This window comes from Purpureocillium takamizusanense, chromosome 2 (assembly GCF_022605165.1).
Source record: "Purpureocillium takamizusanense chromosome 2, complete sequence".
Taxonomy (NCBI): domain Eukaryota; kingdom Fungi; phylum Ascomycota; class Sordariomycetes; order Hypocreales; family Ophiocordycipitaceae; genus Purpureocillium; species Purpureocillium takamizusanense.
The window spans coordinates 967594-984191 of record NC_063069.1 but is presented as its reverse complement, the minus strand read 5'-3'; the positions used below and the strand labels follow the sequence as shown (position 1 = coordinate 984191).

The 16598-nt window shown below is 60.2% G+C and overlaps 6 protein-coding genes across 7 annotated transcripts; 4 read left to right on the top strand and 2 right to left on the bottom strand.

Moving 5' to 3' along the window:
• Positions 1–874: 874 nt before the first annotated feature.
• On the top strand, positions 875–3100 carry JDV02_002126 (uncharacterized protein). The gene has a single exon (XM_047983117.1). The coding sequence runs from the start codon at positions 1121–1123 to the stop codon at positions 3020–3022; it is 1902 nt and encodes a 633-aa protein (XP_047839087.1). The 5' UTR covers positions 875–1120; the 3' UTR covers positions 3023–3100.
• JDV02_002125 (uncharacterized protein) lies at positions 2817–5708 on the bottom strand. Its single transcript, XM_047983116.1, has 5 exons — positions 4888–5708; positions 4299–4355; positions 4140–4239; positions 3858–4072; positions 2817–3801 (listed from the first exon to the last, which is right to left on the bottom strand). Exons 1-5 carry the CDS (start codon positions 4968–4970, stop codon positions 3666–3668), a joined length of 591 nt encoding a protein of 196 aa, XP_047839086.1. The 5' UTR covers positions 4971–5708; the 3' UTR covers positions 2817–3665.
• Positions 5709–6286: 578 nt separating this feature from the next.
• Positions 6287–8955, top strand: ARE2_1 (Sterol O-acyltransferase; the record flags this gene model as incomplete). Its single annotated transcript, XM_047983115.1, has 7 exons — positions 6287–7190; positions 7252–7373; positions 7431–8079; positions 8132–8250; positions 8308–8404; positions 8504–8721; positions 8836–8955. Exons 1-7 carry the CDS (start codon positions 6530–6532, stop codon positions 8953–8955), a joined length of 1986 nt encoding a protein of 661 aa, XP_047839085.1. The 5' UTR covers positions 6287–6529.
• Positions 8956–9172: 217 nt separating this feature from the next.
• On the bottom strand, positions 9173–12317 carry fim1 (fimbrin). The gene is made up of 5 exons (XM_047983114.1): positions 11467–12317; positions 11196–11406; positions 10437–11134; positions 9395–10380; positions 9173–9321 (listed from the first exon to the last, which is right to left on the bottom strand). Exons 1-5 carry the CDS (start codon positions 11487–11489, stop codon positions 9290–9292), a joined length of 1950 nt encoding a protein of 649 aa, XP_047839084.1. The 5' UTR covers positions 11490–12317; the 3' UTR covers positions 9173–9289.
• A 304-nt stretch (positions 12318–12621) lies between these two features.
• Positions 12622–13767, top strand: JDV02_002122 (uncharacterized protein). Of its 2 annotated transcripts, XM_047983112.1 has the most exons (2): positions 12637–12963; positions 13037–13767. In XM_047983112.1, exons 1-2 carry the CDS (start codon positions 12830–12832, stop codon positions 13668–13670), a joined length of 768 nt encoding a protein of 255 aa, XP_047839082.1. In that variant the 5' UTR covers positions 12637–12829; the 3' UTR covers positions 13671–13767. The 2 variants fall into 2 exon arrangements, with proteins under 2 accessions (XP_047839083.1, XP_047839082.1); XM_047983113.1 differs by having other exon boundaries at positions 12622–13767.
• A 527-nt stretch (positions 13768–14294) lies between these two features.
• On the top strand, positions 14295–16103 carry JDV02_002121 (uncharacterized protein; the record flags this gene model as incomplete). The annotated part of the gene is made up of 3 exons (XM_047983111.1): positions 14295–14301; positions 14409–15069; positions 15122–16103. 3 exons carry the CDS (start codon positions 14295–14297, stop codon positions 16101–16103), a joined length of 1650 nt encoding a protein of 549 aa, XP_047839081.1.
• Positions 16104–16598: the final 495 nt, after the last annotated feature.

The following is a 16598-nucleotide window of genomic DNA, read 5'->3' as shown; positions in this document are numbered from 1 at the left end:
CTCGCCGACCGGGAAGACAGGCTCGCGGGTCGTGTAAGTCGAGCCGTCGAGGCTCCCTCGGAGGCGGCGAGCGGGCTGTATTTCGAGATTCCCCCTCCCGCTCCCCCCCTCCCCTTGCCTAGCGCCGCGCTCTGAGCTCCGGCCCAGTCGTCAGTGGCGGATCAGGCCGGTGGCGCAGGTTCGACGGAGACTTTGAAGTCCACACCAGCAACATGAACAAAGTCTCCAGTCAACTACCGGAAAACCCGCACCTACAATACGTAGCGGCATCCGCTAAACTAGGGGCGGCGGGTGCATCTCATCAGGACACATTCTAGCGTTTGATGTTGAGAGCTTTCGGACTCATGGTGCCGAGCGGCATTATCTTACTGTCCGCGGGATGACGGCATATCGTCCTCGTCCGCGGGCGTCAACGCAACCCTTCGGGGGCTGCCGCAACTCCCGATTCAGCAGCCGGCATCATGACTTCAGCGTCCGCTCCACTTCTTTTACTCGCGCCCGGGCCCCGGGCCCGCTCGGGCATCCCCGGCCGCTGCCGGTCAAGCAAATAGTTACAACTTTGCTCTCGCAATAATACTTCTCTCAACCCCACGTCGCGGGCCTCGGCCCAATCTCCACATATTTTACAGCGCATCTCGACACGGCCACCGGACGAGAGAGACAAACACCACTACATACTACCTCTACGTCGCCAATGCGACAATCTTGCTCGCGCGACGAGGCGGACCCGCAACTCCGTGTGGAGTCCGCGGCATCCGGGGCTGCCCATGTAGGTCCGATGTTGTTATTGAGTTACCAAGTAGTGAGGAGGGCAGTACGAAGTAGTAGCGGCGATTTGGAGCGAGCGACCGGCATGCATCATGGCCGGCCACGGCCCGGACTACGGGGCTGCCGCCGGTGGCTGACTGACGTCTACGCTCGTCCCGGTGTTGCGTCACGACTCACGACCCGCCGTGCCGCCCAAGATGCTATATACAGAGGCAGAAGCATACGCCGGAATCTTTTGGATACTCATATAATGAAAGACGTGGAACTATGACAACTTGCTTATAGAAGGTGATCTGTCTCCTATAGATCGCGATTTATTCTTCATCTACAACAGCAGCCAGGTTCATTCACCATGGCCAGCACCTTTACACTACCTTCGACAGACGGGCGCGTCGTCGCCATCCTGGGCGGCGGCGTGCTCGGCCGGCGCATCGCGTGCACTTGGGCAGCGGCCGGCTTCGACGTGACGATCCGCGACCCGAGCGCCGAGCAACGCATCGCGGCGCTGCACTACTGCGACGCCAGCATGTCGCAGTACTCCCCATCACCATCACCATCCTCGTCGTCGTCGTCGTCGTCGTCTCGCCGCGCCGGCACCGTCCAGGCCGTCGAGGACCTGTCCGCCGCCGTGGACAGGGCATGGCTCGTCATCGAGGCCGTCCCCGAGAAGCTGCCCCTCAAGGTCGCCACCTTCGCGGAGCTCGAGGCGCTCGCCCCCGCCGACGCCATTCTGTGCAGCAACTCGTCGTCGTACAAGTCGCGCGAGATGCTCGGCGGCCTGCGCGCGGCGGAGACGCGCCGCCGCGTGCTCAACATGCACTACTACATGCCGCCGGGGAACCGCATCGTCGAGCTCATGACGGATGGCGAGACGGACGAGCGCATCTTCCCTTTCCTCGTGGAGAGGCTTCGGCGGTGCGGCATGAGCCCGTACGTGGCGCGCAGGGAGAGCACGGGCTTCATCTTCAACCGCCTCTGGGCCGCCATCAAGCGCGAGGTGCTCACCATCCTCGCCGAGGGGGTGTCCACGCCCGAGGAGATTGACACCCTGTGGAAGGAGATGTGGCTGGGTAATCACTCCGGCCCTGTGGCCATGATGGATGCCGTCGGGCTCGATACCGTGTCCCTGATCGAGCGGCACTACATCGCCGAGCGCGGCGGGCTGCTGCCCGACACGCCCGTCAGGTTCCTCCAGAGCTACATCGACGCCGGCAGGCTGGGCGCCAAGTCGCCCAAGGGCGGCCTGCTCCCGCCCGGCGGCACGACGAGGGCCGTCGTCAACGGCGCGCGCGGGGACCACGACAACGTCCACGCCCCGCTGCTGTACCTGCTCGACATCGGGCTGTCCGCCGAGAACCCCCTCGACGCCTACCGCGCCGGCCGCGTGCTCGTCGGCTCGCAGGACGCGCGCCCGCTCAAGGCCCTCGTGTCGAACCAGCACACGCCCGACGGCATCGACATCTCCCTGTCGGCCGGGAAGCTCTTCTGGACGAGCATGGGGATCCCGTCCGCCAACGACGGCGCCGTCTACAGCTGCGGGCTCGACGGCACCAGCGACGACCTCGTCACGGCCATTGTGCCGCGCGGCGCCGTCCACACCCCCAAGCAGCTCACCGTCGACAACGTCAACTCGAAGCTCTACTTCTGTGACCGCGAGGGCCTGCGCGTCATGCGCTGCGGCCTCGACGGCTCCGCGCTCGAGGTGCTCGTGCAGACGGGCGACTGGCGCGACGAGAGGCACCAGGCCGACCAGACGCGGTGGTGCGTCGGCGTCACCGTGTCGCCCGCGACGGGCAAGTTCTACTGGTCGCAAAAGGGACCCTCCAAGGGCGGCAAGGGCCGCATCTTCCGCGCCGACATGGCCTTTCGCGAGGGCGAGACGGCCGCTTCTCGCACCGACGTCGAGCTGCTCTTCCAGAACCTGCCCGAGCCCATCGACCTCGACATCGACGAGGCCGACAACACCCTGTACTGGACCGACCGCGGCGAGCTGCCCCTCGGCAACAGCATCAACCGCGCCAGGCTGGACACGGTCAGCCCCGTCGAGGCCCCAAGCCGGCCGGGCAAGGACTACCAAGTCATCGCCCGCGACATGCACGAGGCCATCGGCATCAAGCTGGACCCGACCAACCGGCACATGTACACCACCGATCTGGGCGGCACCGTCTACCGGCTGGACATGGACGGGGGCAATCGGAAGAAGCTGTACGAAGGGTCAGGCGCGTTTGCAGGCATCACCCTCGCATACGTGTAACGATGGCGTGTCCTGTGCAGCAAAGTTTAGATAGCCAGTGTGTGATAGACTTAAGAATGTATACGGTATCGTACCTTGTAGGGCCCATGTCTCGCTGCTCCCGCATCGTCTAGCCCATGAGCATGCCATGAGCAATCCGCTGAAAGTCATCCATCCGTAGGCACACCTTTCCTGCATCGTCGAACTCGATCGCTTTTGCATGGCAATTCCTTGATTGAGAATCAAAGACCTAGAGTACATACAGCTGTCGAATTACCCCGAACGCAAGACGTCTCCCGCAATCGTGCCATCCGAGCTGCTCAGTAAAGACAAATGGGAAAGTGGTCCTCGGCGCGTCCCTCGCGCCGGATGTATCGCAAACTTCTACGCCGTTATAATCCGCCTTTGACCGACCGGTGAAATCAGAGCAACACGAAAGATGGGGTGAGGCAGGCCAGCAGGCAGGCAGGCAGGCAATGAAAACACAACAACCGAAAGAGAAGGCAGGACCTCTGGCCCTGTTTTGGTTTATCCAGCCTCACCTTGACGCCCACGACACGCGGCTGTCCCTCTACTCGGCAACGTCAAGCTCGTCGTGAGCGGCGGGGGGAGGGCTGTCGTCGCCTGTCAAATCGATCAGCAAAGGCTCGGGCCGAACGCGGCTCTAGAACGTCGTACCCTTGCGGTCACGATCGCGGCCTTCGCCGTTGGTACCGTTCTCGCGGCGGTCGCGGTCATCACGGTCACGGTCATCTCGGTCACGATCGTCGCGCTCATCTTTGACGTCGCGGTCACGGTCACTGGGAATGTGTTGGCATCTGCGTCTGTAGCTTGGTGAGGGGGGGATAGGACGTACCGAGGATCGGGGCTGCGCGAGCGGTCGCGGTCGCGGCGGCTGTCGCGATCGTAGTCGCGGTCACGGTCGCGGCGATCCTCCTTGCGGGGGGAGTAGTCGCGAGTGCTGCGACGAGGAGACGGGGAGCGGCCACGGCGGGGCGAGCGAGGTCCGCGGCGGTCACGGTCGCGACCAGACTCGAAACGCCAGGAAGCAGAGGGAGGAGTTCGGGCCCACTGTCGAGCGGGTTAGCAATGTGTTTCTAGCAGCAAGGCCGCGTAGGTAGGCAGGGGGTGGACTGACCTCGATCTTCAGGATGTCATCACGACCAAGACGCTTGTTATGCATCTCATAATACGCATCATCAGCGTCGCGCTTGTCCTCGTACTCGACGAAAGCGAAGCTGGACCAGGTTCGTTAGTATTCAGCACCCAAAATATTGAGCAAAGGAGAAGTACTCACAGTCGGCTGGAAGACGAGCGTGGAGCCGGGATGTCGCAACGAACGAGACGACCGTAGCTGCGATCCTCTGTTAGCGAAATTCAAAAACCCAGCAACGACGCCTCCGAGGCCACGAAGCCAAACGGAGCACGGAAGGAAAATGCTCCCCAAGCAAGGGAATCCTGTCCTCCCCAACGACATGATTGAAATCATGAACGCTTTCACGCACGAAACGTGCTAGTATAACATCGACTCGAACGGATCGCTGTGACGAGCGAGGCGAACCAGCAGACGCACCGACGGACGTGTCAAGCGGTTGGGAGGGGTAGCTGGACGGGGACGGGTTGACGTCTGGGGAGCGGGGGAGCGGGGGCGAGGACGGAGACGACGACGACGACGACGAGAAGGGCGTGTCACGGAGACTTTCGCGCAGTCTCAGGATCGGGATGTCGGGGTGGGTGGCCGTCAAAGAGAGCGCGGTACGGCGGGCGCTCTCTCTCGTCGTCGGGGTACGCGCGTAGGGCGAGGGCGAAGGCGAGAGCGGAGGAGGGCGGGGAGGGCGAGGGGGGGCGGAGGCGATTACGAAATGGCGCGAGCGTAGTTGACATACCGTTCGAACTCGTATGCGAGATCGCGAGCGCGGGTGCCGTGGCTGAAGCCGGTCACGTAGAGAGTGGTGCCGCCACGAGACATGACGGGCGACGAGATGGCGCGATGGCGCGACGGACACAGAGAGAGCGTAGGTGAAGATGCGGCGGGCTCAAAAGGCGGTTCCTCGTGCCACGTGCCTGAAGGGGACCGATGAAGCAGACCCGGATAGAGTGGTGATGAGAGAGAGGGTGCAACGAGAGCGGGCAGCTGGTGGATGCAGCAGCTATGTTGCGCGCAAGTGTGAGAGAGGTGGTGGTGGTGGTGGGTGTGCTAGGAAAGAAGGTGACAGAAACTTTTGCCTGCTGACGTAATTGGCCGTCAAGCGCCCAGTGCACTGAAATTGGCACCGTTTTGGGCGGTGCTGGGTTGGTGCACGTGACTGTTCCCATGCAAACGAACAGCGTGAACGAGCCCCATCTGTCACTTCGAGCGGCCCGTTGGAGAAGACAAAGGCAGCAGACAGATGGCCAGGCAGTGCATTTCGTCAATCCTGGATGCTTCAGTCTTCCATACGAAGTAGTGAATCACTGGGATGTCGCCTGTTTGCTGATGGCTTCCTACGAATAGGTAGCAGCTGTTTGCTGGCTCCCGTTTGCTGCCCTGCATTCACTTACTGTCTCAGGTCACCCACCTCTTTCTTTGAGGTGGCAGACGCATAGCAGTCTGGCGTTCTTGCGCTGTCACTGGATCCAGCATCGCGGCGGCTTCACGGGGAAATGCGCACTGGGCAGGCCAGTGCAAAGGTAACCATCATTGAGTCGCCATTGCATGACAAAGAGAAGCCAAGATGCAGATATAGCTACCGCACGAACCGGCTGCACAGTGACCAAACATATTTACGTCAGACGCCGCGTCTCAAAAGCGACTCAGCACACCCACACAGGGACGTGCGAGGCCCGTTTCCCATGGCCGCCTATCAACTCGGGCGTACCTTGTTCGTAGCGACAGGGACATGTTGAGGGAGTGCCTGCCCGCGCGGCATAAACGGTCGGGCGTCTGCAATCACCTGCATCTGCAGGGGCAGAGCCTGTTCTTCCGTGAGATCGTGGTGCGCGAGAAGGGGCACGGCCACGATGATGGGCCACGATGATGTGCCACGTTGCTGTAAGTACGAAGTATAGAGAAGACGGCGGCTCCTTCGGATGTTCATCTGCTCGGCAAGTGCCGATCAGCCCCGTCCGCCTCGCGGGATCTTCGCGACTCGGACAGGACGGTGGCGCCGACCGCTACGAGTGGCCATGAGACCAACCGGTGAATGATCCCTGGCGATGAGCGCATATGATGAGGAAAATACATGGAACCTTTATTGGTGCCGCCCTCGCCCTCGCGCGCGCTCTCTCTGTCTGTCTTGGTGGTCCGTCGGACTTTTGGCAGGTCCCGCCGAGTCCGTATCCGCACCTGCCGATAGTTAGTTACTCCAGCTTTGTAACGTCATCAGCCCGACTCTGCCATGCGACCTCGCCCTCGTCCACCGCCATCATTCAATTGCTATTCAATGATAAAAGCGCCTCGTCTGCTGCATCTCAGCCCGGCTCGACCCAAACTATAGTCGCTTCCCTGCTGACCCATGAACCGTTCATTGCATTGCGTCCGGCTTCTCCATGGCCATCCAGGACGGAGCGACAGCCGACGAGGACCGGCCGCTAAAGGCCCCGCCCTCCATTGCCTCGCGTGTTAATGCCAACGGCAATGCCCCCCCCTCTGATGGTCAACCGCACTCCCTGGCCGATGCTCTGCACGCGGCAGGCGTTCATCTCGACGGCGCCTCCGTGACCGGATCAGACACCCCCAGCGAGGAGGACTACGATGAGAACGTGCGGCCATCGTACGCCAGCGGCGCCTCCATCGCGACCAATGCTCGTCCACTGACACGGCGAAGAAAGCCCAACGCCGACAAGTCGCAACCGTCACCACCCAAGAATGAGCGCCTTGCCAACGTCATTCGCGACGAGTCGGGCGTGCTCATAATTCCAGACAATGACCATGGTATCCAAGAGCTACTGCGGCAAAGTCCCCTCCGTTTCAAGGACCCCAAGGCTGCTAAGAAGCTGAGCAAGTTCGGCAACCTCACCTACACGCAGCAACTCTCGGTCTTTGACCCCCACAATGTCGTTGCAACAAACAGCCCGTTTCATGGCTTCTACACGCTCTTCTGGCTATCCGTCGCGCTCTTCGTGTTCAAGATATCCGCCAATAACTGGAGACAGTATGGCACGCCCTTGGGGTCGCAGGAGATCCTGAGGATCATGTTTTCCCGCGATGGTATGTCGAGATGAATGACCCAGTCTGTAAGAGAAAAGCAGCTTTGCTGAATTGTGCCCAGTCATCGTCTTGCTTCTCTCGGATGGAATAATGTGCGGTCTTACCGGCGTCAGCTGGGCCATCCAGAAGCTCGTCTTCCGTGGCTGGTTGGACTGGGATGGCTGGGGTTGGATCATCCAAAATGCACGCTGCCTCCATGAAACCATGAAATCAAGGCAGCCTGGTAACTGACATCTATAGATCTGGCAAACCACCTTTCTCGCCGGAGTCGTTGGCTGGACGCTCATCCGCGATTGGCCCTGGACGCATACCGTCTACTTCGTGCTGCACGGCCTTGCGATGCTCATGAAGCAGCACTCGTACGCCTTTTATAATGGTCACCTATCCACAGCGTACAAGAAGCGCAGGTACCTGCTCGCAAAGCTGAAGCAGCTGGACGGTATACATCCGTCCCCGGACGAGTCCTCCACCGCCCCAGCCGCCAGCACCATCGACACATCTCGGCTCGATGCGCCGCCTTCGGCCGCCGAGCGTCGGCACTCGCTGGCCCAGCTCCCCAACGCCGAGCGCGACATCGATCGCATTTCCGCCGCCATTGCCTCGCGCCAGCCGCTCGACGACGAGCAGATCCGCCTGTTCGAGCGCGTCGTCAAGTGGGAGGTGGACGCCCTGGCCGACGAGCTCCGAGGAACGGCGCGGGACGCCAGCAAGGCGTATCCCAACAACCTGGGGTTCCTCAGCCACTACAAGTGGATTCCTCTACCAACCGTGGTGTATGAGTTGGAGTACCCGCAGACACATTCGATTGATTGGGCCTACGTGGCTGAAAAGACCGTCGCACTGGTCGGTGTCATTTTCGTCATGGTTCAGGTAGCGCAATACGCTATATGTGCGAACTCCTCGTCTCCGACACAGCAAGCTCACTACTGACTACGTTGCAGACCCCGTGTGGCTAAAGACGGTCCAGATGAAGGAGGATGGCCTGTCGCTCGCCGACCAGTTCAAGGAATTCCCCTGGCTCTACGGGGACTTGGTCTTCCCCCTCATGATGGAGTATCTGGTATGTCGAACCCAACAAATGAGTCGGCCACCAGGGAACCTGTTCTAACGCCAAAAGCTCGCGTGGTACCTCATCTGGGAGACCGTCCTCAACATCCTCGCCGAGCTCACCTTCTTCGCGGACCGGAGCTTCTACGGCCCCTGGTGGAACTGCGGTAAGTCGTCGGTCGCTGTATCGGGTGCAAAACGAGCCTCTTCGTTGAAACGGGCGCGCGTGTTTTGGACTCAGGCACTAACAAGAACGCAACACACAGTCTCCTGGGACCAGTTCGCCCGCCTGTGGAACCAGCCCGTCCACCTGTTTCTCCTCCGCCACGTCTACCACAGTTCCATCTCCTCCATGAAGGTCAACAAGCACACCGCGACGCTCATCACCTTCTTCCTCTCCGCCTGCGTCCACGAGCTCGTCATGCTGTGTTTGTTCAAGAAGCTCCGGGGCTACCTGCTGGCGCTGCAAATGTTCCAGCTCCCGGTACGTCTGCCCCTTGTCGTGCACTATTTACCTTCACCTTGCCTTCTCTTATGTGTGTGTGTGTTGCGTATATGTTCTTTTATACCAGAGAGTATGCTAATATCGTGGCTGTAGTTGGTGCGCCTGGGCCGGACAAAGTGGCTGCGTGGGCGCCAAACCCTCGGCAACGTCTTGTTCTGGCTAGGTGTCTTTACGGGACCGAGTTTGCTGTGCAGCTTATATTTCATTCTCTAAGGACAAGAAGGGCATTGGTAGAAGGGGCATTGGATATTATGAGCAGTCTGGAGCTCCATGGGCGCAAAATTTGGCAACAGGGCCTGGGATGATCACGACCAAGATCACCAGGTGCTTTTTCTAGAGCGGGTGGCCTGGTTTGGTTTGGTTTTGTTGGAGATGGGGGCTTCACGTGTGCAAAACAAATGTGGAAGAAATGCCTGCTTCACTCACACCTCATAGAGAGACGATTTCGAAACCCGCTTTTCTCTTCAACCTGCCAAAGGGCGCTACCCCCTGCACACTCTACAACCTTGAACCGTAAAAGCCATTTCATTGAGCCCGTAAACGCAAATCACATCTTCTCGTGAGTGGCCATGAGGGAACCTGCAACACATCAATGTCAGAATACAGTGCTTCTCATCGTGATAGGAGACAGACAGGGCAGGACACTACTCACCGATAAAGGTCGTGACCAGGCGGCTGCGGACCTGGCAGATATCCTCGGGCACCAGCCAGATGGTGGCGCCGAGCTTTCGGGCGATGCTGATGCTGAGCTTGGCGTTCATGTAGGCGTCCTCGTCCGACGCGCCCGGGGTGACGAGGTCGTAGTCGACGTAGCTGCTCTTCATGCCGTTGAGCACGTCGAGCAAGAAGACGCCGGAGCCGATGGACGGGTCCTTGAAGGAGCGGATGGCCGAGTTGCGGCCCCCCTTGCGCGACATGTCGTTGGCCCACTTGACCATCTCGGCATCGGTGATTTCTCGCTTGCCGAGCTTCTGCGCGAGCGACGACAGGGTGAGCGTGATGTCCCGGCGCATGAGCTGCCAGACGAGGCCTAGTGTTAGCGTCTTCTGGCCGTCGGTGACGTCGGCGCCCTGGATGCCGACCAGGGAGAAGCCGTTCTGCTTGCCCAGCTCGATGGCGTAGTTGGTGTTCTCGACGGCCTTGAAGCGCAGCATCTCGCCGCCGTGGGCGGGCTGCTTGTTGACGTGTCGCCAGTTGACCGAGCCCTTGATCACCTTGTCGTAGGCCTGGAGGAGGATCGTGCCGTCCTTGAGGTCGTCGAAGAAGGAGACCACGGAGGGCTGCACGTCCAGGCTGTTGAGCCAAAGGGTGAAGACTCGGGCCTCGCGCTCGCCTTCCGCATCAAAGTCCTCCACCTCGAGCTTCTCCTCTTCCGTAATGGGGTCGAGGCACGGGTGGTTGTTGAAGAGGTTGGCGACGAAGGCGAGGTTGAGCTTGGGGTTTCCGGCGACGAGAGACTTGGGCGTCAAAAACTTGCGGCAGTCAAGCTTCTCCGACTCTTGAAGAACCTGCTCTGCCCGCTGGAGCAGATCGTTCGTCTGCAGCGGCTTCCGAGTGCAGCCATACTCGTGGCCTATTTGGGCCAGAAGCACGGCGTAGTTTTCGCCATCCTTGATGTCGCTGGAGAAGTTTGTGACTCTGGAGACAGGATGGTTAGCAAATGCGTCTATTTTAGGACTAAAAGTCCAACGAACCTTCGCGACCAGTTGGCGGCCTTGAGGTGGTAGTTGAACCAGCGAAGCAGAATCTGCTCTGGAGGCAGGCGCAAAAACTGCTCCAGGGTCTCGTCCTCCTCCAGCAACCGGTACAGCTCGGGGTGGAGCTTGATGTCGATCTTACCCAACAGACCGCGGCGGATGATCTGCCAGATGAGGCCGAGGATAAGATGCTCGCGGACCTCAATGATGTCACCGGCACCGATATTGACGACGGAGCAGCCAATGCCCTTGGCGGACTCGATGACGATGTTGTTGTTCTCGGTCATGTGGAAGGCATTGAGGCTCTTGATCTTGCGGCCCGGCACGTTCAGGACACGCTCGTCGATGGTGTCGGGGACGCTGTCGTTGATGAGCTTTGCGAGCACCAGACCGTCCTTGCACTCGTCAAACATCTCAAAGGTATCGGTGGGGAAGGGAAGGCGGCTGTCAATGTCGGCATCGCCCGCGAGGACGGCATTGATGTGGCGCGTGAACTCGGTCCGCTCATCTTCGTTGATTGTATGGGTGACGTTGGCGCTCGAGCCCTGGACCTGAATCTTGCCGCCGACGCTTCCCTTGGAGACATGACCACCGCCGCCTCCGGTGCGCTGCGAAACGACGCCGGGGCTGGATGGCGTTGGTCCGGCCGAGAGGCGCTTCTGCGCCGGAGAAGCGTCGCGAAGCTTGGCGATGAGCTAGGACGGATCAGCAAAGAACACAGAGACCAGACGGGACTCGTGAGGCGGAAGAGCTTACGCCGACGTAGTCTTCAAGCTCTACGCGCCGCGACGAGTCCAGTTCGACTTCCTTCAAGGCCTGCCGGACAACATCGTAGGGCTGGTTCTCGCTCTGCTGCGTGGCCTTGATGGCCGTGGCCTCGTCGAGGTAGCCCTTGTCGTCTACGTCGAGGCGCTGGAAGGCGTCGGACAAGGAGAAGATTTCGTTTTGGGGGAATTGAGGAAATTTCCTGCGAATGCGTCAGCGTCGTTATGCGAGCACTAGGCGGGGTTCTAGGACGCCCGCGCACCTCTGCAATTTGAGGACGTTCATGGTGGGGTATGTCGGGGCGTCGGCGGCGGCGCGCGCGACAGAGAGCTGTTGAGGGGTGGAAGCGGCAACTTCGCCGGCAGCTTAAGGAGGCAGCTTCAGTGCGAACGGCGGACGTTGGGGTGCGCGTGAGGCAGAGAGAGTGATGCAGGCCAGCGTCGACGTGAAGCTGGCGCGGGTGGTGGTGGAGGAGGGGGAGGTGAGGATGGAGATGACGGAAGGAGACGAGAGAGGTGTGATGTGGGTGGAGGAGCTGGCGCAGGCACGAGAGCGCAGGAAGGCCAGGTCAAGTGGGCGGGCGGGCGCAAAATGACGACCCCGCCTTGCTGTTGAAGAGCGGCGGGGAGCTTACGATGCGAGCTGACGCGCACCTAACGACGGGGTGGAGGGTAGGTGGGCGGCAACCTGGAAGAGCCCAGGTCTCTGCGCAGCACCTAATTGACAGGCCCAGAGGCACCCGACGCTACGACGACCCGGGGATGTTCAATAAGACACGCCATTGAAGTTAGCGCACGGGGGCCTAAAGGCAGTGGAGGGATACCCCCCGAAGCAGCGCCCGACAACGGGCCCCTCATTACCTCCGTGCCTGCCGTTCATTTCATCAATCCAGACAGGCTGCCTACCTACTTCCCCAGCGCCGCTGCCCACCGGCCGGCACCCTCGGATTGCCGCGAGCCCTCCCTGGCCCGGGCGCAACGCTGACGACTCCTCTCCCGACCGGAATTGTTGGCTGAAGCAAGGGGAAGGGGAGGGGGCTTTTGCCACTGCGCGCCTGTGCCTGACAGTGGCTCACAATCTCGGGCAGCAAAAAATTGGCCTGGCATTGACGGGTGACGTCGTGGCGAGGGCGTCGCAGATTTGGCCGTTGCTCGCCCGCCGTGACGGTGATGATGTAATGATTCTTACCCGCTGGCGGGGCATCCATGCACGAAATGCCATCGATTCCTCCCGCTGTCCCCGTCAATCATCGCTGCGGCTCCCTGCATGGTCCCTTCGAGAAGCCCTTGCAAGTGGGCTAGCCTCCAAAAAAACCGTCGCCTGCTGGTCCGTTGTTGGACTGATGACTGGGGACCCCCCCATGTCTACCCACCCAAACTCAGCCCTGGGCCCTTCGTTTTCGTCGCAAATTTCGACTGTTGTACTCCGTACATAGCCCGCCGCGCGCCAGCCACGCTCCAAGCGACGACGTCTTGCGTGTGCGTCTTACGTCCGCCCCAAGGCTGCCGTGTTTTTGCCCGTTTCGGGAGTCCGTCATCCCATTCTCGCTTGTTTCGAATTCCAGTCTGCCTGCGACTTTTCACTAGTAGCACCAAGCAAGCCTGCCAGCCAAGACTCCCCCACCCATGTCGACGTGCAAGGCTTGCGATGAGCCCCTCGTCCTTCGCGTGGACGAGGATGAGGACGAGGGGGCCGCGAGCACCGAGAACCACACTGTCCCTGACGATCTCGAACTCCAATGCGGCTGCCACTTTCACTGGTACGGTCCCACTACTAGGGGACGCCGGAAGCAGAGAGAAGTAGTGTGCGTAGCTAACCCGAGTAACAAACAGGGAGTGTCTGATGGACGAGGCGTCCTCCATTGCCCTCTCATTGAAATGCCCCAGCTGTGAGGCGTACCTCCCAGTCAACAACGCTGGCCCGTCAGCGTCTAATCAGTTCATGGAGGCTGCCTCCGGCGCGCCCATTCTGGCGAGGTACAGCAACGAGGGCGGCGTCCAGGAGAACCTGGACATCCTGCCCTCGCTCACGGAGGAGGCGTACATCCAGAACAACCCTGAGGCTCGACCGGCGCGGGCTCTCCACGTCATGTGCGCCGAGGGCGACGTTGCCGGCATCGTCGAGCTGCTCCGCGACGTCCACGATGAGGTGAGCGACGTCGGGTCGCTGGTCCGCTACCAAGACCCCCTGGCCGAGATGAAGACCGGTCTCCATCTCGCCGTGTCCAACAGGCAAGAGGAGGCGGTGTGGCTCCTGCTCTGGCTCTCGTCGCCGATGCCTAGCCAGTCTTTCCCACCGCCTGCCAGGCAGGTCGCCGAGTCCATGGGCTTGGGACGGCTGAACGTACAGCCTGACGCCGACATCCGCGCTCTGAGAGACGCGCAGGGGCGCACGGCTGAGGACGTCGCGCAGGATGATCCTGAGACCTGGCGAATATTGCTAGAAGCAGGCGCGCTGTCGCCATAATCGACCACTACTATTCCGGGTCCCTGGCAGCCTTGGACGTCGTCGTGACTAGCGTCGCCGTGCACGAGTTGATTAGAGCGGTACTTGCCTTGACCCCTCCAGCTCCTCCAACTTCCCCAATCATTCTGGTGCCCACAGCTGTCAGGGTTTTGCCATGAGCCACTGAAGAACTTCTTGTTTTGAGCATCTCGTAGTTGAGCCTCTCGCATTTAAGCATCTCGCAGTCTAGCATGGAGTCTGCTGCTTTGGCTCCCCGCGTACCACTTTCCCGCTTTGCCGTTGATTGGCACTCCGCCGTCCCAGCATACCTACCTCAAGACAAGTCCGTTCAGCATCAATATTGCCTGATCATGTGCTCCGTAGAATACCCAAGTCCGTCCTGGCTCACACTTCCCCGCATCTCATCTACCGGGCGTAAGCTTGTGCGACCTACCCGCACAGCGCCATGACATGCGTCTTGAAGGCAGCGGAGGTTGCTTTCTCAGCTTCATACACGTGGCTATCGATGATAAACTGGCATTCAAGAGTTCATGCTCGCATGCTCAAGCGTGTACTCTCTTGCCTTGGTAGTCTCACTTGGTCGCATGTCTCGTTGTAGCACATCATCCTCTGTGGCCGTCCACAATGTCGTGTAAGTGTTCCACGCTTCCCCTCCACGGGCATAGCACATCGCACGGCTCTCGTCTCTACGAAAAGCGTCAATTTTCTGATAGCTGAGGCGGCTCTCCGTTGCAACAGTCAACCACTTCCGCAACAAGCGCGAGGCCCATGCCCTTACGCCGTGGGACCCCTTTGCCCCCATCAGTCGCAGTAACACCCTTCGTGCTGTGAGAACATGGGACGGGCCGCGGACTGAGGCCGCTGAGGTGAGCTCTGGCACGCCAAACCTGGGTGAGTTGTCTGCTGCCGTGGGCGCCTCACTTGGAAGGGCCGCGGGGGAAGCTGCCGCCCCGAGCCCGGTATCGAGCGTCCCCGCTGTTCACCTCTCGCCACCACAGGTTGAAGATGATGGAATCGAGCCGGCGAACAGGAATGACAGTCATCATGAAGTTGATCATGCCGCTGCCACCCCCTCCATGAAGATTTCCAGGATGTCCGTGAAGGAGAGTGGGAAGCCGAAGAAGCGTCTTTGGCCATTCAAAGAAGTAAGGCCCAAAGCTCCCCTGACCATTGGAAGCCAGCTGCGTCGACTGTACCGGCTCTCCATTGTCATGAAACTACTTCTGCTGTGCTGCCCCGTGGGGTTTTGCTTGAACTTCACCATAGGTCCCTCTATAGAGACATTCATCATCAACTTCATCAGCACGATCCCCATCAATTTCTTCGGCGACTTTGCCATGACAGAGATCGGGCTGAGGTTGGGGGACCTTACGGCGGACTTGCTATCCGTGTCTACGAGGTAGGCGCCGTCTAGCCGGGAGCTGGGAATGGCTGACGCTGACCGCAGCAAGCAACTTTGTGCAGTTTATATCCTGTGTTGTCCTCCTGGTGAATAGGGAGATCACGGTCCTACAGACCTCGCTGGTGGGGGGCATTCTGGCAAACATCTTGTTCCTGCTTGGCATGAGCATCATCTGCGGGTGTCATAACCGGCCGTACCAGAACCTGAACCGCACGGCGGCACACATGGCGTCCAACCTGCTGTGTCTCTCCTCGACGAGCCTCTTGATACCCACGGCATCGCGGCTGCTGTCACAGGCGTCGGCTGAGGACCTGCTCAAGCAGTCGAGGGGCGCATCCGTCGTCCTGCTCGTCGTCTACGGCTCGTTTGTGTTCTGCGAGCACTGGACGCACAGACATGTCTTTGGTCAGGAGGCCGAGAAAGTGCCCACGAGAGACGCAGGTCCCTCGCAGCACGCGGTCAAGCGAGGCCTGGGCATGCCGAGCAGCTTCATGGGCGTGGTGGTGCCCGACCAGGCGGAAAACGAGAGGCTCTCCAGCATGCTCATGTACCCGCCGCGCGCGGGGGCGATGCCACACGCGGACAGCAATAAAGTCATCGACGCCGAGGACGAGGAGGGGGAGGACAGGGAAGGGCCACAGCTCCGGTGCAGCGTGGCCGTCATCATCGTCGCCATGACGACGACGCTGCTCTACTTCCACATCGACTTCACCGTCAAGAGCATCGACGCGCTGACGACGGACGCGCACCTGTCCAAGACGTTTGTGGGGCTGATCCTACTCCCGCTGTCGAGCTGCGACTACGTGCCCATGGCGCTGGCCATGCAGGACAAGCTGGGCCACACGGTCACGTCGACGGTGGGCAAGAGCATCCAGACGGCGCTACTGGTGACGCCGATGATTGTGTTGTTGGCGTGGTGCCTGGGCGTGGACCAGGTGACGCTCGTGTTTGACGGCTTCGAGGTGGTGAGCTTGTTCGCGACGGTGCTGCTGCTGAACTTTCTCATTGTGGACGCGAGGGTGCACTGGTGAGTAGTAACTACCCACAAGCCAAGCCAAGGCACTGGGGCGGTGGATGATGATGATGGATTACGATGAGACAAAAGACAATCTCATATCATAAGTAAGCGGACGCGCGCTGACGAGACGGGCGGGGGCATCTGCGGATGTCTAGGGTTCAGGGTGTCTTGCTTCTGGCCGACTGGGGCCTCATTGCGATTGCTGCTTTTTTCGTGAAAGAAAAGGAGAGGGAGGTGTGATGAGAGAGAGAGAGAGAGACGAGGAGGAGGTCAATACGAAATACCTGTTGCAGGGGTCATGAGTGTCTATGCAGCTTCCAGTTGAGAAAAGAAAGGGTTCTCTGGATATCGGCGGCCAACTTGGAAGCAATCGTGAAGCAGCAACAGCACCTGAGGTCAGCGGAGTCGGCAGCGACTAATAACAGGTACTAAAGTCGTGGTGCTAGAGCAGCTAAAACTTAGCGCCTATCTGTTATCATAGCGGTCTCTGTGGCGGGTAAGCACGTGT